General features: G+C 39.5%; 1 protein-coding gene across 26 annotated transcripts in view; it reads left to right on the top strand.

The window, feature by feature from the left end:
- Positions 1 to 4,288: 4,288 nt before the first annotated feature.
- The window catches only part of PLEKHA5 (pleckstrin homology domain containing A5), a 159,153-nt gene continuing 137,444 nt past the window's right edge, over positions 4,289 to 25,997 (top strand). For 10 of the 26 annotated variants that reach the window (XM_061363881.1, XM_061363879.1, XM_061363880.1 and 7 more), the window contains exons 1-3: positions 4,430 to 4,620; positions 4,764 to 4,840; positions 7,923 to 7,980. In XM_061363881.1, the coding sequence (XP_061219865.1) occupies positions 4,523 to 4,620; positions 4,764 to 4,840; positions 7,923 to 7,980 (233 nt within the window). In that variant the 5' untranslated portion in view covers positions 4,430 to 4,522. Of the gene's footprint in view, positions 4,621 to 4,763; positions 4,841 to 7,922; positions 7,981 to 25,997 lie in introns of all 26 variants that reach the window. The other 16 variants (XM_061363889.1, XM_061363888.1, XM_061363882.1 and 13 more) reach the window with 15 other exon arrangements.

Genomic DNA, 25,997 nt, shown 5'->3' with positions numbered 1-25,997 from the left:
AGTGCAGGATTTAGTTCTATATGTCACAGACTGTGAAAACAGTCTGTTAGGATATCTTATGCTGATGACAGGGAGGCTAATGACCCAAAGCTTGTTCAGTCAGATTGATGTTTTACAATAACCCAGAAGAGGACTACTCTGCCATTTGTACCAATGACCCTCAGAAACGTTTGCAGCCGTCAGAGCTACCACACAGGAGCCCCCAACTTTTTCAGTGTTTTTATTTTGAGCAAAGGAGAGGCTCAATTCCACCAAGACAGCAGTCTGCAGAATCTGTGTTAGCTAACTTTTTTCCTCTTTCTTATTTCCTCTGACTTAGGCTAATTGTTTCTTTCAACTACACAAAGATACCCTGACTCCAGAGAACATCAGTCAGCGTATTTGTTTTCTCCCCTCCCTGTCATTGCAGAATGTAGCCTAAAAAAAAGTGTCTCCTCTCTTCCTACCCCATGTGCTGGATCTAGTTTTGAAGTGACCTCAGGACAAGTTGGATCAGTTTACTGGTCTTATGGGAAAGAAATTATTTGAGAGGAGTTGTGATTAAACAACATCAATGGCAATATTGGTACAGAGGCAAGAAAACCTCATATTTAGGAATGGGGCAAAACCAAAACCCACCCTTCAGAAGCAGCTCCCTCATGAGAACACGTAACATAAAATGGTACCACCAGCAATGGTCTCTTCTTGCGACATTAAGCATTATATTGTCTTGCTAATTAACCGGCAAAATGTAAAGTCACAGACTCCATGAAATAATCTCATCCAATTTGATTCCTGTTGACAGAATACACAGAATCAATCCTGACAAACACAGTCCTGTGAAGAGGTTTTAGGTGGAGCACCAGGACTGCAATCCTGCTTCAGAGGCCACCAGCTTCCTCAGATGCTATGCTTAGATGTAGTACTTTTTCTCTTGGCTCATCATATGCTCATTGTCACCTCATACCTGTTGGGGAGGTATGGGTAGACTTCTCTGAGTCTTATTCAATGCATATGTTCTTCAGTGATAGCTTTTAATTAATCCCACTTAAAGGGATTCATTGTTTTGTGGGCAGGGCTCTTTTGCCTCAGGAATTTTAACTACTTTGATTATGAATATATTATTGAGACAAAATTATTATTATTTTTTTAAACATCCATTAACTTACTGCTTCCTTAGTACTCCCTGACCCTGGGGGAGCTGGTAGGAAAGCTACTGTCATAGAGAGGTGAAAGAGGAAGGAAAAAAGGTGGGGTCAGAATGAAGAGTCACTGGAAAAAGCTCAGTGGAGCCAGCTTTCTACTTTTTCACTCCAAGCTCCTACTGATGGGTGCCCAACATATTGCAGGGAAGGTTCTGCCCCACACACAAATGAACAACCTGCTCCACATCCTCTGTCCACTTCCCATCAGTGACAGGAGCAGCAGATATATCAGGCCATACATGCAGGAAGCAGAAAACAGTTGTACCAGTGGTGGTCACTGCTTCAACAGTTTTGTCTTCAATTCTTCTGCGAAAAAAAAGTGTTGGTCAGATGGGAGCATCCTGATGGATTTCTCTGAGTCTTGTAAATCAGATTAACCAATTTCACATCTGGAATAATTACCTTATTTTTATAATAAAAAAGAATGAAGTGGAAAGCATAATACATAGAATCTTGTGGAGTTGTTACGATTACAGAAACTGCTTTTAAAGAAGATTTTTACTCCCCTTAGTAACGTGGCTTTAAAAAAAACCATATTTTTGAGTCCCTCTGTTAAGAGCATTCAAGCACTTAACTGACTGTAGAAAAGATGTTCTCTTATTGGACTTTGTAAAAACTCAATGTGTGATTCATATTTATCAAACTTTTAGGCCAAGTTCAAAGCAAAGTTTTACCATGGAACTAACAGCAACCTTCAGAAAGAAAAACTGGCAGCACTAGCCTGCACAAACGATTCATGTGTGATGTCCCTCATACTTTTTGGAGTTCATGACCTCTGTTCCCCAAATGGTAAAACTTTGGGCTCCCAGAAATCCCTGTGAGTTCACAGTGCACAGCACTTTGCAGGATTACCATCTGCAAATACAATCATAATGTGTCTTCCATGTGTTCCAGAACTAATACTGAATTTTATTTGATGACTGTTTAATATCAAATACATGAGTCCCTGAACAATGGAGCAGAACCGAGATCTTCCATCACGCCCTGAATGAGCTTCCTATTCATGAGACCAGCAAATCATGTCACCACCCTATAGCCTCATAATTATATTTGCAAAATAATGTGACTTCAAAGGAAAGGAGGAGCACCTTCAGTATACTCATAGAACAGTCTCAGCTTCAGAATGGCTTATAGCTTGGAGCAAAAGCATTTTCTTGGGAAAACAATGACATGGTTTTAAACACCCTTCATCCTTCAGGTTGAAGAGGTTTTCTGTAGTGTTCATAGTGGTGACTCTGCTGCCAACCTGTTTGCTGTAAGTAATACAGAAACTAATCTTGTAAGTCCTTCTTAGGTGTGGCCTGAATGTGTAATATTTATTAGGCCTCTGCAACACTTGAAGGAATGCCTTAACTGAGAATTCAGCCAGGCTTTGACACATTTCAGGTATTACACTCTTGGTGTTACCAAGATGGTATCAATTCTAAACATACACAAAGCAGAAAGAAGGCTGCAAGGCAAGGTACTGGCAACATCTAGCTGCCTAAGGAAGGTGCCTGGCAAAGCACATGCTGGGATTAGGCAGGCTTTATGCACCAAATCCTACCTGAATACCTAACTTAAGCATCTGGGCCACTGAAGTCTGGCCGTGCTGCATTTCTCCTCTACTAGGGAAGAAAACTGATAGTGGAAGGTATTCAGTGTTCTGGAGATTGAGAGTACTTGCTCTTTGCTCTAGTTAGGCTGCATGAAGTATCAGGATAAGGCCACTACCACCTCAGGAGTCCAAAACTTGTGTGATTTCCTGCATGCTGTTGCCAAGGAGCTTTCCACGGCCTTTTAGAGGAAGAGTCATTATTCACTTTTACTCATCATCCAAGGGCTCTTTCTCTTAGGAGAGAAGGGTGCTGTTCATAGAATAACTTGTGTTTTCTCCAGCATATCTTTTCTCTGGTACTCTATAAATCTCTGATGCTGTCACTGGTGAGGGAAATGAAGGATATTGTCGGTCAGGGAGGATTTTTTATCTTCTATCCAGCTATTTAAAGAAAACTTGAGATCTGCTCACATGTTCACAGGTCTTCTGGTCTGGAATATCAAGTGGGTTTTAAGGCTTTGACCACATGGCATGGTGAGAGCCAAGCCATACAGATACTTGTCCTGTTGAACAGTACTTCTCCCAGGGTGTTCAGAATGGGAGAGGGGACAAGGCTGCTAGGCAGAATATTGTCAGCTGTGAACTTCCAACGTTTTTGTGGACACAGGAATACCACCAGACTTCCCAGCTTCACTCTTCATTCAGGAAGTTCTCTTGTAAGCCAAGATTCTCCCAGAACTACCATGGCCACAACACAATTTTAGTCATTTACATTGGTCATGCACAACTTAAATCTAAAGGTGTGCACAGCTATGTATAAATGTACATGCAATCATATTATTCTAGTGAACAAAAAGATACATTCTCTCCTTTTTGCAGATGTGGGTTTTACCTCCATCACTACTACCTCCCTGAACACTGAAAGCATAGATGCATGCCATAGCCTAGATCCCTCTGGGGACACATATGCTATCTCTTCGCTCTTGCTTCTGAAGACTGTACCTCTATAGGAGAAATTTACAAAAAGCTTTGAGTTGAGGATAAGAGAAGAGCGTACACGCCCCTGGCGGAAATTCGAGAAAAGTTTTTATTTCCTATAGGAATGCGTATGTTCAAAAACCCGATTAAGGATTACCAGAGGTGGTGCCGCTTGAACCGGGGACACACGCCTGTTAGCTAAGGGACCGGGCCGGGATCGGTGGAGAGGCCAAGCCCCTCGAAGGAAGCCCGGTATTCCTCCCCCTGCCATAAGAAACGGACCGCACCGCCTCACCTCCGCCTCGGCCACACAGAACAGCCCCGACCCCCGCGATCCCCACAGCGCCACCGGACCCTGTGCGGCCGAGTCCCCCGCCCCCCGGCTGCCAGCCGGGGCTTCGGCACTCCTGAGTCCCGGCCTTCTCCCGCCTCCCACGCTGCAGGACGCCCCCCATGCGGTCCCCCCGCCCCTCGCAGTCCCGGGTTCGCCATCGGAGCCCGCTGCCCGCCCCCTTCGCGCCGCGCCCCGCCCCGCCCCGCCCCGCCCCGCCCCAACTTTCGCGGCGGGGGCAGGAGGCGCGCCCCCGCGGCGGGAGGGGCGTGCCCGCGCGGGGCGGGGCGCGCCGCTGCACCCCCTCCGCCCCCTCGCGCTGTGCCCTCCTCCTCCCCAAGGTGTTGGCGGCGGCTGCGGGGACGCGCTTGCTCGTGCTCGTGCCCGTGTCGCCTCTTCTCCCCCCCCCCCCCCCCCTCCCATCCCTCGTCCCCCTCCCTCCGCGCTCCCCTTTCGGCTCTCCCTGGCTGCGCTGGTAGCGGCGGCTCGGCCATGGCGGCCCCGGCGGAGCTGAGCGTGGAGCGGCTGCGGGCGCTGCCCGGTAGTTGGAGTTACGGGATCAGCCAGGGCGGCCGCGTCTTCTTCATCAAGTGAGAGGGGGGGACGGCGAGGAGGGGAGCAGAGCGGGGCTGGGCTGGGCGGGCGGGGGGCCGAGAGGGGCGGGAGGGTTGTGGGGGAAGGCGGTGGGGGTGCGCCTGGCTGACTCGGTCCGTGTGTGTGTCCGTTTCTGCAGCGAGGAGGCGAAGAGCACGACCTGGCTGCACCCGCTCACCGGAGAGGCCGTGATCACCGGGCACCGCCGCAGCGCAGGTAGGAGTCCTGCCCGGGGACCGGGGCGGCCGGGCTCCCCCCCACCGCCCGCGACCCTACCCGGCACGGCCGCCACCACCCGGCCGCCCGGCGACCGCCGCTTTCTTCCTCCTCCCCTCCCGCTTCCCGGGGTCTCGCGTAGCCCGTCGCCCCGCAGCGCCCGCGGCCGCCCCCCGGGCTCTCACCCCATCCCCCCGCGGCGCGGGCAGCGCCTCTGGCTTCTCCCCGCGGCCCCGAAGCCGCCCGGTCCTGGGAGCCGCCTTGGTGCTGCCGCAGCCACCCGAGAGAACTCCTGATCCTGTGCCTGCCGTGCTCCCCGCACTTCTGGCAGTTGTTTGTCCCCAGGCTGAGCGACCTGGTCTAGTGAAGGGTGTCCCATGGCAGGCAGGTTGGAACTGGATCATCTTTAAGGTCCCTTCCAACCCAAACAATTCTGTGAAGAATGACTTTACAGTGCAGCCTTGCATGTCCAGCTTGCCGTCAGCTTGCCTTGTCTCTTAAAACGCGTTCCTTTGCACCCGAGTTTTCCCTCCGTGTCTGTCTGATTTTCTTTGCTTATGTTGCCTTGTATCACCCCTGTAATATTATGTAGTTACCATTAGAAACCGCCTTATTCCTCTCGTGCTTCTTACAGGCTACCCTGGTTATTCACCTGCATAGCATCCTTACTCAGTTTAGCATTAAACTACTCATCATATTTCTATTTCCAGCAGCACCTAGATATAACCATGATAGGCATACTAGAAATGTAAAGGCTTATTTCACCAGTCACCTAGAAACCCTTTTCCTTCTTTCACTTCCATCTAGGCTGAGAGTGTGGGTGGTTTCTAAGTGACTGAGAGAGTTGGAATAGGTGGGAGAAAAAGGGACTGAAACATTAGGAATAACTTGGAGGGAGGAGGGTGGAATCGGTCGTCTTTGCTACTGCTGTTTGTTTCACTCCGGGGAAGTAGCAGCAGGAGGTGCTGGAGGAGGAGGATTTACAGCAGACACTCGGGAGACCCAGAGCCAAACTCTGACTGCTGGAATTGCACACAGGCTGCATATGCCACTGGGAGGTGGTGGAGTGTAGCAATGAGTGCAGTTGGTTTTATGTATGTAATCACTTGGATAATCGCAGGGAAATCAGCAAGTGAATTGCACTGTATCAGATTATTTGCTTTTTATGTTTGGTTAATACTTAAGCATTAAGAAATCAGAAACGGAAACAGCTTTTTGGAAAACTGGGCAGCTGATTATATATATATTTTATTTTATTTTTTTTAGTTGGGGATAATTTAAAAATTACAGGTTTCTGGCTGTTAGAACTCTGCAGTTTGGTTTGGAGTGAAGGTCTGTTTGTAAGAAGACATTTAATGCGGGGAAATGGAACTACGGATTGCTGTTGAGCTTCTCGTTCCCCCCCACTTTCAGTACTCAGATTGAGAAACTGCCTTTCATCTGCAGCAATACGCATGGGTGTAGATGTACTTCACTTGTTGGACACTAGTATTAGCTGAGTATGATTTTTTTTTTTAAGCTATTGCTAGTGTCTCTGTTGACTGATGGTGATTCCCCAGTAATTTTTTAAGCATCTCATTTGTTTCTGCCATTAAGTGCCTTCTAAAGGAAGTGCAGTTTGCTTTTCAGTATCTGGAATGTTGTGTGTAACATAGCACAGCTGTTATCAGGTAATTAAACTCTTTTTGGAGCACAAGTGTGAGGCATGACCTTGGGTATACTAAGCATGATTTTTCAATCAGATACTGAAGCATCTGCAAAACAAATCGGTTTCTGCAGTTTTCATCCTTCGTGTGTGTGAATGACTCTCTCTACATAGACATAATCAATCTGATTAATTCTAGGCTTTATTTCTTGTTTTGGAGCACAGTCAAAATATGTTAAAGTAGATCTTCCCTTAATAAACAATTTTTGAGCATAGAACACTTATTTTGGAAGTGTATATTATTGTAAAGTTCTTATTAAATAATACTTATTAAATAATACTGTGAGATAGTTACTAGAGGATGAGGAAAGCTTTGGCCTCCATTATCAATTGAAGTGCTTTTTATTCCTTGAGAAATACCTCAACACTGGAAAAGCATCTTTTGCAAAGTTCTTATAGCAGCCATAAATACTTCTAGGGAAACTTCCTGTTTGTTGTACTTTGCCCTGTGCCATTGTTGAAAGACACCTTGATTTTTGCTGTATGGAAGACAAGAGCCAGCCAAAGCAAATAAGTAAACTGGGGGGGAGGGTGTCACATGACCCAGACTGAACGTTTTTTTCTTTTAATTAGGAAATTCATTCTTTCTTTTGTATTCAGTGAATGAGTCCTACAAGTCAATTATTGCTTTTATTAACTGGCACAAACTTTTAAGGGCAGTGGTGTGTCTAGAGTTGCCCAATATCTTCAGAGCTTCCATTATATCAGGAAGCTATTACTTGAAAATAATTGACCATTAGTGGTGGGGGTTTTTTATACATGGGCTTCTGACTCTTTAAGACTGATAATAAAGGAGGAAAAGATGTACCCACTTCCTCCACTAGCTTTGCATTGAAGATTATTTTCATGTAAAATTGGAGTTGTAAATACTGCAGGACCACTTGTTGGTCACAACAGTGGTAGAATTATGCTAATAAAATGTCAATGATCTGTGGTGTAGTTGGTATCATGCCTGTTAAGATGCTTGTGACTTGCATGTAATGCAAATTCAGTAAGTAGATTTTGTTTAGGTCTCTGCCTGTCAGGTAATTTGATGCTGCTGAAGTTCAGGGCAGAAAGATCTGGCGGTGACAGTGAGTTCCAGTTACTGGTGAAAGGAAGGAACAGTGTGAAGTAAGGATACCCTTAAACTCTTATTGGTATTGTTTGACCATGAGACATCCAAATCAGGTTTTCATGTGTACAGCTTTTCTCGAATTACAGAATTTAAAATGAGACAGTATTGTAAGTCAGTTCTAAAGTATTTGTTTGTAGGACTAAAGCTTTCACATGTGGAGTCAGACACACAGTGTTAACTACCTTAGTTTTAGGGAGCAGACCAGTATGCCTAGCAGCATTTCAAAAGTTAATTGGAATGTTTTGCTACTTGTTTTTCAGACTTACCCACAGGTTGGGAGGAAGCTTATACTTTTGAAGGTGCAAGATATTATGTGAAGTAAGTTGAATGTTTATCTGTCACTATACTATCATTTTCAATTAGTTTGTCTAAATATTGCTGTAATCTTAAATGTATTCCGAGCTGAATTTAAATGTTATGCTGTATATCTAAAGGGAGTATTCAGTTTTGTCATTGTCTGTGTAGTCCTTTGTTTACTGAATACTGCCCAGCTAAAAGAATTTCTTGAATTTTTCTTAATACTTTTTAGTTAAAACTGCTTAAAGATGCAAAATCAAATGAAATTTCTGCTGTGAGTGTAATCATCTAGAAACAAATGTCCTTGCAAGTCAGGAATACCTTGAGTTTGTCTTTTTGTTTGACACTTGTGCGTATACACTGTCCTACCGTAAATGCTTTCAGAAAGGCAAAATCTTGCTTCATCACTGGGAGGAGTCTTGATTCAGCCGTCTTCTCCAATTACTGCGTTGTTTAAAGCCACTCTGAAGGTTTAATGTGGCTGTCTTCTTTGCAGACCTTCTGTTTCTGCTTTTAGCATTGATTTTCATTATTGGTTTTGTTCAGGTTTTAGTACATTTTGAGGCATGTGTCCACTGTGGTAGACTTGCAATACTTACTCTCTTTTTGAATGAGAGGCATGGAAATAGTGCTCTTACGTAGAAGTCCAGAGGTCATGTTGATCAGATCTGTACAAACTTCTTACAAGGTTTTTCCTCTTTAGATAGTCAGATGCTCCTTATCCAGAAAATTTTAAAGGGGCACCTACATACGTTTGTCCAGTTAATATGCTTTTTTTTCCCCTGTTATTTAATAATTTTCAGCATTTTCTCTACCTTTTCAGGAGTTTTTACTCACTAAACTGTGTGTTTGGTTTGCCATCTCTAAATGAATAGTGTCATAAGTGGGATGGTTTCTGTGACTGAAGGTTACTTACAGACAGAAGTTATAGGTTGCGTGTAGCTCTATTTGTGTCTTAGGGCTGAGCAGAAGATAGCGTCTCTGTAATTTGCATTGTAGACATGGTGAGATGGGTGTTAGGTATGTGTTGCATGGTTTATATAGGAAAATGTTTGATGTGATACTAAAAAGTAAAAAAAAAAATACTGAGAGATAATGCTTCAAAAATCTGGTCAGAATTAGTCTGTGCTCTCTGGGAGGGGACTTCATGTTAATAAATGACATACTTGTTTTCCTGTTCTGTTCTGCCTGCTTGTAATTTACATTACACTAGCGTATAACAACTGGTAAGGACTACACTAGACTGAGGTCGGGAATGTACTAAGATTTTCACCTAATTTTCTGTTCAGAAAAATGAAAACGAGTGAAAATAAAAGGAAGCTGCATTTGTGCATGTATATAATATAAAAAAGTTGTAGACTTCCAGGTGGAACTTGTTCTCATAGACTAAACCTGTGAACAATATGTTAGCTACAGTACCTGGAAAATAGCAACTTGGGTTTTCTTAAAATACAAGTGTGTGGACAGCTATTGTGTTCACTGATGCACTTGTGAACAAACCAAGTGGTAGGTTGGTTGTGTGTGCTTGTACTTACAAGATCTGGTGTTCAAGGTGTTATCATAAGTGTTAGGATGTACGTTAAGCTGATTGTTTTGCTGATAGCCAGCACTTAATAGCTCTGTTTATATTCAAAAGTTTTGCTGTGTCTTTGAAAACATGTTGCACAAACAACACTTCTCTGATTTGATATATGTAGGAGGATAACAGGGATAGTACTGCCAAGCCTGCTGAAAGGCTCACATGGTATGACCAGTCTGGCTTCCTTAATTAAATATGTGTTTGTTGTGTGGCCTCTGAGGCTGAATTTAAACTTCTGCCCAATGATAGCTACTCCATTTAAAGTTGTCTTACCAGTGCTAGGGAAGATGTGAGAGCTAAGGTAGACAGGCTGACAACATTATAATCACTGTCTTGTAATCCTAGGCAGTGTAAATCTGGAAGACGTGTTGATTATAATAATTCTAGTTGTCTGAATCTAAATTAGTGTAGTGCTCCTGCATGAGTGGGAAACAACACAGTGTGTTGTGACCTTGTGCTGTACAGGCACCCCCACATGCAGATTTTGAACTGCAACCTGCTTATTTGGGTGTCCTGATTAGCTGAATATTCTGAATATTAGCTGATTATTCATGTTTATTATGTTGATTTTGGAATAATAAAGCTGTGTTAAAACTTAAAATACTGAAAACAGGTTCATGTTCAGGTCTGAAAGAAATGTGGTGTTTTATGTTGCAGTACGAGTTACAAAGCTACAAGGGAATGAATGTTAATGGCATGCTATTGGTGTATTCAGCCATGTGAAACTTGGCTGTTGGATTTCTGTAATGTGTCCAATAGAGTTAGGTGAGGATAGTCAAGTTTCCTGATCACATAAATAATTTCGCCTAGCTTCTGAAGCACAGCTTCAAGTATGTGGGTTGAATAAAAATATTTAACAACCCTACTTTATGGTAAGATCTTACACTAGACTGTGTTTGAAAATAAAAACCTTTTGAAAATTATTCTTATGGTTATTTAATAATAGGTCTTCAGTGTGCCAAGTGGGTGTGTCATTGAATCTATTACTGTGCTTTTTTTGGCTTTGATGTAGTAAACACTGTATAATCAAATTGGGATAATGTTGAGATAATCGTCAGCTAAATCTTAACATTCTTTGGACTGGCATTTCAAACAAATGACTCAGGATACAGACTGCACTGAAATGTGATTATTTTTAAAGGACACTTATATTTTCTTGGGATGTGTACACACGTTTTCAGAGTAAGTAAATGCCAAATTGTGACTATTTTACATGACTGGATTTTTTTTGGTGGGTTTCTTTTCCCCCATGTCATTGAATTTGCTTTAAGAAGGAAAGCTATTCGGAAACAGGAATAGATAAGGAGTTGTTTCCATTACATAAGGTAGCTTTGTTTTTGTATAGGCTTGTGTTAGTAAGTTGAAGTTGATGCTAACTAGGAGTTTGACCCTTTTTGCATTTTTATTTATTTATTTATTTAAATTAGTAGTATTCTGATACTTGGTGATGACAGAATTCTTCCCTCCATCCTCCCCATGCCCCATAAATCCTAATGACAAAAGGTGATGTTTGTTATCTGGAGTTAAAAAATATGCAGTACCATAACATATTGTATATGCTCTCATGAGAAGTGGTTACATTTTTAAAGTGTTTTGTTTCTTTGGGAGTGAGCAGGTCTGGTTTAGTTTGCTTAGTGTTAGAAATGTGCAGAGATAGCCTTTCCTCATCACTTCATGGGAACTCAGTCAATTTTTATGAAGTGATGCTTGGTTTGGGTGTAATCTTTATTTATATAATAACTAAACCTCTACCTGGAATATAGAGCTGAAAAAATTGTGATTTTCTTTTGTTCTGCATAGAATACTTCACTGGACCAGTTATTTATGCTTAATTGTATTGAGCGCTCATTGAGCTGTGAAAAGTTACGGCTTTATCCCCAAAACAGATGTAAGCTGGATAGCAGTATAGGAAATTAAGTTATTTAGATTATTTAGAAGCACATAAGAAAATTGACTCCCATGGCAGTCCCAATATGATGGTTGTCAATAAAGAAGGCATACCTGTTCATAGGCTTCAAGCTCTTCACCTGTTAAGATCAATAAGAATTTTCATCTTGATGTTTTTAGTACCTCATGATGGCTACATAGTCATTAGGCACCAAGGCACTGGTTTAAGAGCTATAAAATTACATAAATTTTTTTCTCTTTTTCTCTCTGTGTGTGTGTGTATGTGTGTGTGTGTGTGTATTTACTCATATGCATTTGTGTGAGAAACACTTACTGCTGAATAGAATTACCTGACTATATAAATTCAGGGATTTGCTTATTTTGCTTGCCTTTTTTCCTTTTTTTCTTTTTTTCACTTCAGTAGTTCTGAATATGTGTTAGGATTTTGCTGTTGATTCTTTTTTTTAACCTGGTTTGTATTATTTAGGTTATTAATTTACCAAATAAAGTTGTTTTAGAAATCAATCCAGGGATGATATTTGAGGAATTTTGTTTCATCAGTCTACCTAGTTTAGCTTCTACAGAAGTACTCTTAGATAAACTGTTAGGCTGACTGAAAAAGTTCTTAAAGTCTTCATGAATTGAGAAGATTAAAGTTTCATTTTTAGGAATTTGTTTTGAAATTTACCTTTTTCTGTTTATCAGAACAATTTTTACCTGATACTTGTTGAAGCAAGGCATTAGCAAACCCAAGCCAAAGCTGAGTTCTCTGTTGCATCAAATAGAAATTTTCTATGCTTTTACAGAGACTTTTATCAATGCAGGTTTGTTTATTGTAGGCATGTAGCTTGAAAATTGGGAAGGTGAGAAAAATTTAAGTGATTAAAAGGGATAAGATCTTTTCAGCCTTGAGTTTTTGTTGTTTACAAAAATAAACTTGTGCTCATTGAGCATTCATCTTTTCTTTGAACCTTTGTCTTTTATGTGCATTCTAAAGATCCTCTCCCATTCAGCTGAGACTTTCTCCAGGAAAATCAAAGAACAAGTAGTCATGTTTGCAGAGAAGCCCTTTCTTGAAAGGAAAACTTGAATTTGAAAAAAATAAGAACATATCAGACTGTTTTCTTCCATCAGCAAGAATCAGTGTTCGTGCCAGAAATGTCATTATTTCCTTGTTACCTCTAACCTTTATTTTACTGCAATTAAGGAAAGACTAAAGTTTATTCTTTGCCTTTATTTGATTCATTCTTACGTGGTAAGACCAATAATTCTAATAATGGCATATGGCTCGATGGGTGCACTGGAGTATAACACTATAATGAATTATATGTGCCTTTAACCTTTGTAGAGAGCAAACCAGTTCAGAATGGGAGGACTTCGTAGGAATGCCTGCAAATTTGTTATGTCTATTTAAACATTTGCTTCTTTATTCCACTGCAGTGTTTCAAGAACCAGAAATACTGCAGTGCTGAAGCTGGGTGTGGAGGTGGAAGGATTCTAGATATGGGAAGAAATGGTGTGGGTCAGAGGAGGAGAGGTGGGACTGCATCCAAAAAGCAGCTTGTGGGGTGGATGTGGAAGGAACAGGATGGAGGTAGTACTGTGATGAAGAAGGCTAAAAGGGTGGGAGTACTTGCAGAAGAGAAAGGAGTGGAGGCTAAACGAAGCAGAAAGGAACAGTGGCAGTGGAAAGTCACTAAAAGGAGTAGGAGTGAGAGCTGATTTCCTAGGAGCGAACTCAATGTAATTTCTCCCAGAGGGAAGGGTGGCAAAAGTTCACCCTGTGCAAGCATGTTGTCTGACTCGTGTGCATGTCTGTCAGGGCTTATTACCCTGGCTTATGAACCTGTTTCGAAGTTAGTCCGGCAGGAAGAATATCAAATGTGAATGTTAGGAACTGCTGTGCTTAAAACTTTCTTTTTGACTGTGAAGTTGATGGCTGGTATTTTGAGCTGTCTGATCTGAAACTGTGAGGGAGCTTACTGATTTAGTTGGGGTTTTTTTAAACCATTTCCAAGCTTTTTAACACTTGTAAGAATTAATGGATAATTGTTTAAAAACAAAAAAAATCTGTAAGTTATTACATGAAATGTTGAAATCCAGGGGAGAGACATTGAAGACACTCAAGCTTTTTGCTATCTGTTAACAGTAAATTGACTTGCCTAGTTTTAGGTCATTGTTTTGGAAGCTATAATATTTCTTCCCTTTGGTCTTAATTAGTGATTGAGTAGTAATAGCAGATAAAGCTAATAATATACTTTTAAGATGTTATTACAGGGAAGTAAGTTCTTCTGTGGTCCTTCGTTTTTTGGTATCTACCATGTGTGAAGGATGGTAAAAAGCAAAGGAAATGCTCATCAATTGTACTTTTATATAGATGGTTGCTACATTATTTTAGAAATAGTGGTGCATTTTTTTCCCTCAAACCCTGCCCCCTTTGCAAAAGATAACTGTTGTGCCCTCTTAAGGATTATTTTGAGGCTTGTTGCCAGTATTTCATTGTCCTCTTGTGTCAGGGTGCTGCACAGCTTCTTTTCCTTTTTCAGAGTACCTGGAATTGAGGGGTACTTCCAAAAACTGGCCAGAGGCTGGTATCATCTAAGATTTGACAACAGAGAAGTCACTGTTCGGTAGAAGTTTTACAGATCCAAATTTTACCTGGTGCACATCACGCTCTACTTTTAAGGAATTGAGCCTACTTTTTTTTCTGTGGTCTGCAAATGTTTTGTTGTACTGGATCAAAACAAGTGTTTGTTGTGGTGCTGTGCTAAGCCTGTTTTTCCTGCGTATGTTTATGTTATGCTGCCTCTTATTATAATGAATTACACTTTTCATTAAACCTGAGGTACGCTTTGGTTGGCAGTTCAGAGTGATCTTCAGTGCGCTTGTGTGTGCATGTGAGAGAGGGAGAAAACTCCTGTGAAGCTTGATGCAAATGCTGGCTCCACAGCAAAGCTCTACAGCCCTGACTGCTGAGATTTCTGCCAGTGTGGTACCTGTATAAGTGTGCTTTCTGTGTTTCAGTAAGTAAATACCTAAATTTAAGCACTTCCCCTTTCTCTCTCTTGCCTCTTTCTTTTGGATGTGGAAGATGGATAGCTGTTTCTCTGTGTTCACTTGTTCTTGCATTTGTTTGAAGGGAAGGTATTCTCTGAAGGCAATATTGAGGGGGAAGAAGTTGCATCAGTAGCCACATTCAAAAGTAGAAATTTGGGGATGGGAATTTGTTAGTATAGGCATTCCAGTAAAAGTCTTTGGGAAAGATTTCTAGTTCCCATACTGGGTGGAACAGGGAGGTGTTCTTAAATAGTTGGTTGTGAAGTTAAATCTTTCTGCTCTGGACTTACAAAACTCGAGTTGAATACTAATTTGAAATCTGTTAAGTGGAAAAAAGGGCTTTGAGACACATTTTGGATGCTTGTGTGGCTTGCAGTTGTCTCAGAACTTTATAATATAATGCAAATAATTAAAAAATCTGTATACTCAGGAGGCTCCATAAACTTAGTTGTTTATGGCTTTCTCCACAGTGACTTGGAAAGAACAACTGTTTATAAGGAAAGGTATGTATCAAGCAACCTGTCCTTTAAAATTAGCTCCCTGTTTTTAATTCTTTGAGAAGCTATTATAAATCGTATGTAATAGAAACAAATACTTACAAAATGTGCTTTATTAACTGGAAACATTTTAGTGTGTCAGACCCAGGGTATGAGAAGGGTATAAGTGAACAAAGGTGTTTGAAAGGAAAACACCTGGGGAAAGTTTTGAGTTGAAGCACTATCTTTGCCATGTTTCAATTCCAGTGTTTAATGGAAATTTTTATGTTCTTTACTACTCACTAAGTAGGACTACTGCATTTGCATATGTCCTGCAAAAATACAGCTTTTGATGCTTTTTCTGAGCTGGGCTACCAGCTGAATTTTCATTTTATATTTTTTTTATTCTCTGATTTTGTGTTAAATCCTACAGATTACACAGCTGCTGACTGATGTCCAACATTTTTGAGAATATTTTTGGGATGTGTAAAAGCATGATATATCATCTTCATTTTTTCAATTAATTTGGTTTATAAGAAGGCCATAAATCTCATTTTAACCTAAAATGTTGTAAGAAACAAGTATAAACACATGGTGCTCTCAAATACTTATGGGGAAGAAAAAATGTTTGAATGTCAAAAAGGGTAACGTGGTTTCTTGGTAGAGAGAGCAAAGCTGGCTGAGACTGTTGGGTTTGGGTTCTTTTGTTGGCCTATTGTTTTTATATGCTAGCCACACCAGTTTGTAAGGCTACTTTGTTTTTTTCACATACAGTGAAAATCTTCTAGATAAATGTAAAACTTCTTGTTTGAAAACTTTGAAGTTTGATACAGAAGATTGAAAAAATGACAAAAAATGTGTTTAAGCAATCAATGTCACAACATGAAATGTATATTTTAATCAGAATAATGATGCAACTTAAAGCTCATTAGAAATTCATATAATCTGTTCTGATCTCAAATGTGTTATGGTAGGATCTCTGTCTGCTATGTTTGATGTGGCTATTGGTTGCTTAACCTGGTCTGAAACACTGAAGTGTTTTCAGTTGTTAAAGCACACAAATGTTAACTATTTTTTCATTTAATAAAGTTTTAGCTTCTATGAATTGATCTATCTTCTTTACTTTATGTGCAAAGTTAAAAGAATCTGACACTTGAACCAATAAATTTTTATTTGTTTGAATTGAGCACCTAAGAATATTTCTAGTATAGTAAACTTTATGGGAGGAGGTCGCTACAGTTACCCTTGATCAGACAGGAGGTAGGTATTAAAATTGTTCTACAGTGAATTTGAAGAGTTTGAGAGCCTAAAAACTTGTATTCATCAATGGGAGTCTTGGGCCATCTGTCTGTAGTTCGTCTTATCAGTGAACAATACTGACTTAGAATGTCTTATCTCCTTATGCAAGCATATGTAGGGACTAAAAACAGGCTGATGAACTAGTACTATACCAGTATTATGACAGTATTATGTTCTGGTCTCTGCCATACAGTATTTCTCCTGCCAATGTTCCTCTTTTTGCTCAACTTCAGGTAAAAATGAACTGGCAATATTGCAATCATAGGCCTCTTAATAAACCTTCCCTTGAAGTAGTGTGGAGAGTAGATGGAAGCAGAGTGTGAATTGTGGTAACATTGCCAGAAAAGATGGTTTGACTTTTATTTTCTTTTGTTCTGAGCCTTTTATTTCTTTTTCTGCAGTTCCTGTATGTCTGATAATTCAATTACTAGGTTAAAGGTTGGTTGTTTTTCCTGGAAATTGAGTTAAAAACTTCAGCAGGTTAAAACTTTCTCTGCAGTGTTTGCCAGAAACAAGGTTTAAGAGAAGGGTTCTTTTTGTTCTTAAGAGCGGATGAACTGACAAGAAAACCATGAAACCAGTGTAATTTTCTGGCTGAGTACATTGCATAGTACATAGTAAAGGGCATAAAAGATGAAGTTTTGGAATTATTTAGGTGAGGGATACCTAGTGGGAGAATGACTTGCTTAAATATAAATTAAATGAAAGAGTATCACTTTGGTCCTGTCATTGCCAGTAGTGGTTGTGTACATATTTTTGTACTTACATACACACACATGTATACACAGGGCACGTTGTTCTTTATGCCTCTTTTAAGGACTCCCACTGCAAATTTTTTACATGGATACACTAGAATCACTTCCAAAGTAGGAAAAGACTTACAATTATCAGGAAAAATCTGAACCTTTTCCTGAAGTGCCTTTTTATTTTTTTTTCTTTCATCCTAAGCTTAAACACAGATTTTGCAATACACTTTAGAATAGAACTCACTCTGTGTTTTCTGTTCAGCTTCAGGTGAGAGTGCCAAACCTGTCTAACAAGAAATTCAGGGTTTCTGTTGCTTCTGATTGCTCACTCTGTGGTTTAAAACAACAAAAAGTGCTATCAAATTCAGCAGTCGATTCAAATGCCTGTGCTTTATCTTCTTCATTATAATCTTTTGTTTGGGTGCCTGCTGCCTCAAAACATTTTTGAGCTTGAATGTGTCAGTTATATGAAAATCTTGCAATTTTGTAGATGGAAAAGAGTTACGTGAAGTGAAATGTAAGTAGAAAAATAACTTGATTAAATCAGTGATGTTCTATTAGATTATAAGTGGGGTTGATTGTGTTTCACAGCCCTCAATAATTTGAGTTTGGACTACCTGAGAGACTGCATCACAGTGAGGTTTTAGCATTATTAGCATCCTGTTTTTAAATAAGACTTGGGGGGGGGGGAAGAGTCTTTACAGCCATTGTTCACTATGCAATTGTTTTTTCTTTTTGACTTTTAGTGATGGTATTTGTAAGAGATGAAAGCAGGCAGAAATTTCTCAAACTTTCGGTGAGGATTGAAGATCCTGTCATTTTAGACAAGTGCTGAAATCAACATTAAACTTGTACAACAGGTCTTACATTTCAGTTATTATTTTGTTTAAATAATGATTTGTGCAGTTGGAAATAGTGGTTTTCAAGGAAATTATGGTAACTTAAGTTTTCTGTTTGATTTTTCAAGGAGGTGAAGAAGTTAATCTGGAGTTGGTTCAGACCTGTGTCTCTTGTACGATTTCACCAGGCCTGCTATGTAGGAGAATATGTAGCTGGCACAGTGAATCTGTTAAGAACAAACATAATTTTTCACTTTTTTGAAGATGGGATAAGCGCTTCTAGGAGAAATTTGAGTAGGATTTGCTGATTAGCTCTTGTATTTTTGTCTAATTTGTTTGCAACAGTAGGGACCTAAATTGTAATGAATAGATGTGAATACATTTGGGGTTTGATTTAACTGCTGGATTTGATAGAGGTGTCCATTGCAACTGTAGTGGGAATGGTCAGAATTAGGTCTTATGGGGGAGTTTTATGGTTTGGGGGCTTTTCTGTCAAGATTTGATGTACGTAAGGCAACACAGCAAGAAATCAAATGGTGTGCAGACAAAATGGCACATGCAGTGCAGTTGCAGCTGTTAATTTGTTTCGAACAGAGACAAATATTTCAAGTCTTCTGATTAGTTTATTTTCCTTGAGTTGAAGTAATTTATTTTTTACTAGTTGAAAGCCTGTTTGCATTACTAGTTTGGAAAAAAAATATTAGGCACACACTTGTGTTGGAAAAAATCTGTCTTCAGCTCTTGTCTGTTCAGTTCTTCTGCTGTTTGACCTTCTCTTTATCTTCTTCCTTTTAATTTTATTTCTATACATGTGCCCTTATTGTTCACCCTATTCTCTTCACTGTTACTCTGCTTGCTTCTGGCACTGGTAGCTCAACTAGTGTTAGACATGATCTTCCCCAGTTGGACTGCATGACAAATTTTGCTAAGGGGAATGTAAATACTGTGAGGTCAGTTCAGTACCAAATGCCTGCAGCCTGAAATGAACCCTGCAGGATCTTCTGCTATTCAGTCAAAATTAGAACCTGCCCAGGATATGGTGCTAAAAATATGAAAAGTCAATACTTTGTATGTTGTGCTTCACAGATTATTTTTTTAAAGTACTTTACTCTTCCCCCTAAACAGTGAGCACTAGGGACAACTTGCTATAATTGTGGTAATTAACAGATATGTTTAAAACCCCTCTCTCTGTGTACTGATGGATTACTCAAAATGTTTCTTTAAGGTTGTATGCCAGAGAAAATGGCATGTCTGTACTCACCTGCAACATACTTAAAATGATGATGCTTAAGTATTAAAATAACATGCTTCTGATAGCAAATAAAATCTATTGTTTCCCCTTGCATCCTTCCCTCCTCCCTTTCTCCCCCAAAAAGAATGGTGGGGAGAGAGGACTGTGGTAAACTCAAATAGCAGAACAAGCCCAAATTGCTTTTTATGACTTCGTACTGCACTTCGTACTAGCCTTCTAGTCATTCTTCTAATGGGAGAAATGTTCAGTATGCTTCCTTTAAATCAGTGATGCTCTTTAATTGTCCATATGATAGTCTAAATTCCTTGCATCTACGTGCTGTTAAGGACTTTATGCAGCACTTCTCATTTTACAAGGAGTGACAGTATAGATTAAGAGTTGAGGTTGCTTTGTAGTGTCAGTAGTTCAGTGCACCTCACACGTATTTGTCTTTTGAACTGTTCTCTAAGGAAGATTGGGTGCTATTAGTTTCAGTAAAGGAATCCATCTAATTGATGAAATTAAAAGAAAACAACTTCCTAATGTTAGTGGCCATGTTGGGGGTTGAATTGTTCTTTGGTGTATTCTGTTGGCCACACCATGACAGGACTGATTCGTTCTCCATTTTATCGCCAGGTCTCTAAGCTATTGTGATAATGTCACTGTGAAATGGCAACAGAAAAATATGAATTCTGGCTAGGGAATTTTTGTTGTCTTTTTATTAAAGCTGTTTTACTTTTGTGAGCAGATAAATAGCGTTGCAGTCATTAGGTAAGTCCAAGCTGCTTTACAGTGCTTTTGTAATGTTCCTGGTAAAGTTTTACCAACACAACTGTGGTTTTGTGTGGGAGGCTTTCATGATACTCAGATGAAGAAATACTTGATTACTGAATGCTGTGCTTCAGTTTTCTTAGTGGATGAAAGTATATATTGAAATTAACTGTTTGAGATACTGATGAAAAAGTATGGTGCTGAACTGAGAATAAAATAGATTTTAAAATGGAAAGCAGTTATAACTGTTTTGTAAGTAGTGTTAAGTTCAAATTAATACATTATGAAATAGCTTATACTGAAGCAAGGGTAAATATATTCTGGAGAGTAAAGCCATCTTTGAAGAATGATACTCATATGTGTCTGGGATGGTTTTATTAATATTTAGGTTTGTGCCATTGAATAGATTCATCTTTTTTACTAGAAATTATTTATCTGAAGATCAAGCCCACATACCTTTACTCTCTAAAATGAAAAGCATAAACACCTGTGTGCTGGTGGGAAAATGCTTTTAAGTAAAAATTCAGGTTAATGGCTATGTAGCATTTGTGAGGTTTGTTTGGTTTTGTTTTACACAACTTTGCAACTGTGCTGTTAAATTTGTAGAGCCTTAAAGTCAGGGAATAAGGATGCTGGGAGTATGAATACGTGCATAACTTCACCATATGGGTTGACTTTATTCTGGCTTCTGGAGCTGCCTGAGTGAATGGCATGATGTCCATTCAGCTTGTCATTGCATCAGTGTTTTCTTGGTCTTATTCTGTAACCCCAGGATTTATTTTGGAAAAGATCCAATACTGTTAGCCAAGAAGACTACAAGGGAATGTAGTCGGGTTTTTTATTTTTGTATAAAAGGGAGCATTGGTCTTTTTTAGGAGCTTCTTTTGAAGTATTTAATGAATTCTACTCATGAGGTGTGATTATTAAACATAGTTCCCTGGGCATCATTAAAATCTTTTAAAAAGTGCTGATATTTATTTCTCATTTCACTAGGAAAGGATGCAGGTCTATTCTTTCAAATTTGGTTGCATTTGCTGTCTTCTGTGCAGCTACATTTTCCATTAAAACACTGTTTCTTATTATTGCTGAACAAAAAATAACAGTTCAAGGGTTCTATGGACAGCTGTAGTTTCCTTCACATCTGAACTGTATCCATTAAGTGTACTCTGGGGCTGACATTAGTTGTTGGAGTGTAGCCTCTAGTATTTGGCTCTGAAACCCACTGTCAGGTCTGTATCTGTATTTAAGCAATTCTGCTGTGCCCCTTTTTATGTTGATTAAATATTACTCTTCCTACTCAGTGAAGATGGATTCCTGGAGCTCTGAAAATAAGTTCAATTGCAATAACAAGATGATGATGGGTCCAATGCCTGTACTCCAGTTGCACTTACAAGTTGCATCTGTTTGGTTTTGTCATTTTAAAATAATTTAATCCAAAGTTAGAGGGATTTGTTAACATCCCTAAAAAATATGTGGAGCTTATTGGCAAATTAACTTTGTTTTGAGAGGGTTTTTTTAATAATGAATTATTAAAACTTTTTTTTTTTTAATGGGAGTGTTTGAACTGAAAACAACTACTTGTTTCAAATTCTGATCACACTGTAGGTAGTAAGATGATGCATCTGAGCAGCTAGTGGAATATCATAATGTAAAAATTAAAGTTACAGGAAACTATTGATGTGGAAAAATTAGTTTGCGTTATTCCCACAGGCACTAATTATCAGTGTTTTAAACTCAAATGTACTTTTCTGCAAAGTATCCTTGTAAGGAAGACATAATCAAGAGCCACTAAACTCTCTATTCTTATTTTTAGAGATAAATTGTGTTATTTCATTGGTTGCATTCCAAGTTATGTATTGAAATGGTAAAAGTAAAAAAGGTTATTGATTTAATTCCTTATAGTGGTACTTCCTTAGCACTCAGGACTCAAATAAAAGAGATGGGAAGGGAGAAGATATATACATTTCCAGGGAGAAGAATAATACATTTCCATAACTTAACAGCTTGAGTACCAGCTATGTGTTTAGACTGATTTCATGTATCTGTCTGTCTCTCTACCTATCTGTCTATCTATTCTATTTGCATCCACAACCCCTGTTCTTGTTTCTTCATTTTTCAGAGAAGCTGAGCTTTTCATGCTTTTAGACCATGTTTGGTATGGCACTATCATAGAAATGCTTGTTCTAGAGCTCTCTGGTGATACTGCCTTGAGCTATTTCTGTATATATTCCCATCTCTCTTCTTTGGTGTTCTGATAATTCTTTGGGCCACCAGAAATTATATGAGATCTTTACTAGGCTGTTAGGTGTACCAAGTTATTTAATAAATTCATATGTTTACTTGCTCACAGTGTAATGAAGAAGAGTATATAAATTTTGTATGTGAAACAATCTTTGAAGCTGTGATTTTATTGTCAGTAATTAAGTGTACTCATCTTCCAGTGTTACTACTTTATGCTGTTATGATTCACCTGGTAATATAGTAATGGCCAGGATAATCACAGAATCATTAGGGTTGGAAGGGACCTCTGGAGATCATCTAGTCCAACCCCCTGCCAAGGCAGGGCCACCTAGAGCAGGTTACACATGAACCCATTCAGGTTGGTTTTGAATGTCCTCAGAGCGGGAGACCTCCATGACCCTCCTGGGCAGGCTGTTCTTTACCCCCAGTGTAAAGAAGTTCTTCCTCATGTTGAGGTGAAACTTCTGTTTTAGTCTGTGGCCATTGCTCCTCGTCCTATTGCTGGGCACCACTGTAAAGGGTCTGGCACCATCCTCGTGGCACCTGCCTTTGAGATATTCATATGCATTAATGAGATCCCTTCTCAGTCTTCTTTCTAGACTAAACAGGTGCAGCTCCTGCAATCTCTTCTTATAAGAGAGATTCTCCAGACCCCAGTCATCCTTGTGGCCCTCTCTCTGCTGGACCCTTTCCAGTAGCTCCTTGTCTTTCTTGTACTGAGGAGCCTAGAACTGGACACAATGCTCCACATGCGGCCACACCAGGGTCGAGTAGAGGGGGACAATCCCCTGCCTTGACCTGCTGGCCACACTCTTTCCATTGCACCCCAGGGTACTGTTGGGCCTCCTAGGCGCAAGGGCACACTGCCGACTCATAGTCATATTATCATCCAACAGTATTCCCTGGTCCTTCTCAGCTGGACTGCTCTCTAATAAGTCAGCCCCCAACCTGCACTGGTACTTGGAGTTCTTCCTCCTCAGGAGGTGCAAGTACCCTACTCTTGCCATTGTTGAGCCTCTAATAAGGTTTTTCTCTGCTCAGTTCTCCAGCCTATCAAGGTGCTGTTGAATGGCAGTAGTCTTCAGGTATATCAGACACTCCCTCCAGTTTCATATCATGAGCAATAATAATTTGGGAAAAACTGACTTACAGAAAGCTGAGGAGATACAAGTCCCCCCAAAAGATAATGGTATCTGAGTATTAGTTGGTGAGCATCAGTAACTGTAAGCAGCTTAAGTGACAGAAATATTTTGTGATTTACACTAGTAAACAGGCAGGGAGCTGAGTGGGGAGAAGCAGTATGCTTCTGAATGGGTACATTTATTCAGAATAAAAACTTCTAATGGAGAAAATAAAAATCTACAAGGAAGATAGCTTTGTGCTTCTGTGAATACTCAGGAATAGGATTGGTGTATAGTCCCAGCAGCTGAGGATAGAAAGATTAATATCCTGCATGAAGTTAGGACAGGAATTTAAGTACAGTTACTCTTGAGCTTAAAGGAAACAGCTATGTTTTCAAGATATGACCTGTCTGGGCAGTAGATAAACTGAGTAGTGTGAATTCATCAGAAGTTTACGTATCCTTATAGTGTGTTTTGAGGCAGCTGAAGTGGCTTATGTTAAATATTATACATGGTTCTGCTCTCCCTTTCAAAGTTTGTGGTTTGCTTTTTTTGGTTTTTTTTGGGGGGGGGTTTTTTGGGGGTTTTTTTTGGTTGTTTTTTTTTTTTTATCTAACCAAAGTTAACCATCTTGCTTGTAAGAGATCTTTTTGGTACAAAATCAAATTGAAGGTTTTCACTGTGGTACAAGATTAATAGGTGGAAAAATACGAAGTTAGAGGCCCATTAAATTTTTTTCACATTTATTCTGTATAAGTAGTTCAGCATTAAAAAAAAAATCATCATGATGAGGTCTGTAATGATGTTTGTTAGGGAACTTACTTTAGTGAATGCTTTTTCCTCTTTATGTATTTGTTAATTATTACTACTTAATTACTACTTTCTTTTTTTTCTTTTTTTTTTCCTTTTTCTAATTTGCCTGGGGAGAGGGACTTTCCCAAAGTAAAATAATAACCAAAAGAAAGCACATCTGTGTGGTGTTAATACTGGCTGGAAGTGGTTTTTCTAGCTGACTTGTAGTGTTTGTTCTTTAGGTACTGATTTGAAAAGTGAAATACCTTTCTCTTTATTTAAGGCAATTAGGAAGAAAATTACCCTCACTCCAAATGTGCGAGGTTGAATACTGAATTCAACAGTAACATGCAGTATGTAAGAGAGTATAACCCTTGTGTTTTTTCAGACCATTTTTGAAAGTTTTCCATATAAATCCCAATTTTTGTCAACAGTACCCACTTCACAAAATCTGTACTAGTAAAATCAATCTGTGAGTCTTAGTTCTTGGAAGCAGTTGAATAATAGTGGGTTTTTTCCTTCCCTCATGTAATTTGAACACTTACAGAGGGAATCTGCAGGATAGGTGCTATTTTATCATTTCAGTCTATGGAGCCACCAGCTCCTAAATTTTAGTGCTGCCTTTCTAAAGCTGGCTAAGTTGTGTGTTGTTTGATTTTGTTTTTTTTGTTTGTTTGTTTGCTTTAATTCCTTATATGTTCTTTTGAGCCAATACCTTAATTAAATCTTTTGCCTTCTTTGTTAAAATAAACTTAGATCAAATGTCTGTTCATAGAATGAATACCTTTGCAGTTTTAGCAAGGAAGCTCTACTTGGGATTAAAAAAAACCAGCAACAAACAGCTTTGCATACAACTGTGTCAGTTTATTGTCTTAGTAGTATTTCGAGAAAATGGGAGCTTACCAGTGGGTGATCAGTGTTCCCACTGCAGTGGCAAGAGAGTGGAAATAGAGGACTTGAGGAAAAAATTATTTACACTGAGGGTGGTAAAACACTGGCAAAGGCTGCCCAGAGAGGTAGTGGATGGGTCATTCCTGGAGGCATTCAAGGCCAGGCTGGATTTGGTTCTGAGCAACCTGATGTAGCTGAAGATGTCAGTCATTGGCTGACTTTTTGATGCAAGGATTTCTACCTCTTTAACAACCTTTCGTATTTGAAAGGCAGAACTACTTAATAAAATTTAATTGACATCTTCATGATGTTATGCTTATGAATTGACAGAATTGCATGCCCCAGGATATAAAAAAATAGAATCTACTGATACTCAGATTATATTTTGTCACTTTCATTTAGGAAAAAAAAAATGGAAGCTGTGTCCTTGATACAGAGTTGAGAGAAAACAGACTTCTTAAAGTCAGACTCCAGTTGAAAAAGTCACGTCTTGACATCTAAAATAATATTGTTCTAGTTAAGCGTGTCTGAAATATGAACATAGTTTTATGCTAAAGTAGTATTGGTTTAACAGGAAAATGTTGTAATAAAACTAGGGAAGATATGGAGAAGTTTGACAAAGCTGGCTGAAGATGGAGTCTGTTTGGTTGAAGAACATTTGTAGTCCTTCACTGAGGGCTGATGTGGAGAGTGTAGGTCTACAAAATTATAAATGGTAGAAATGTAAATATTCTCTCTCAGTAGGTTTGCTGTATATTCCAATAAAAGAACTAGCAGGAGAAATTGCAAGTCAAGAAAAGCTGATCCTTGTTCAAAAGGTTTGAAAGAAATGCATATATAATTTAAAGAAGTGACTGAAAATGTGTACAAAGTGTGGCTCAGGATGCTCTAGGCTGTGAGTGGAAGAATATATGGTCACCTCTTTAGATTAGTGTCCTAACTCTGAGGCTTGTAATTGCCAAAGCAAGGTATCTATGTGTGTGTCTCCTGATGGGCTCTCCAGGATGTTTGTTACTAATCAGGGCTGGAAAGAGTGTACCGTCTTATGTGCAGTTTTGATCTGACCTAGTTCAGCTGCTCTTAAGAACATTAATCATCAAGTTATAAA

Source organism: Neopsephotus bourkii, unplaced genomic scaffold (assembly GCF_033783945.1).
Source record: "Neopsephotus bourkii isolate Nb327-2 ecotype Australia unplaced genomic scaffold, CSIRO-AGI_Nbou_v1 NB_1183, whole genome shotgun sequence".
NCBI lineage: Eukaryota > Metazoa > Chordata > Aves > Psittaciformes > Psittacidae > Neopsephotus > Neopsephotus bourkii.
This window is presented reverse-complemented; position numbering and strand designations above follow the sequence as displayed.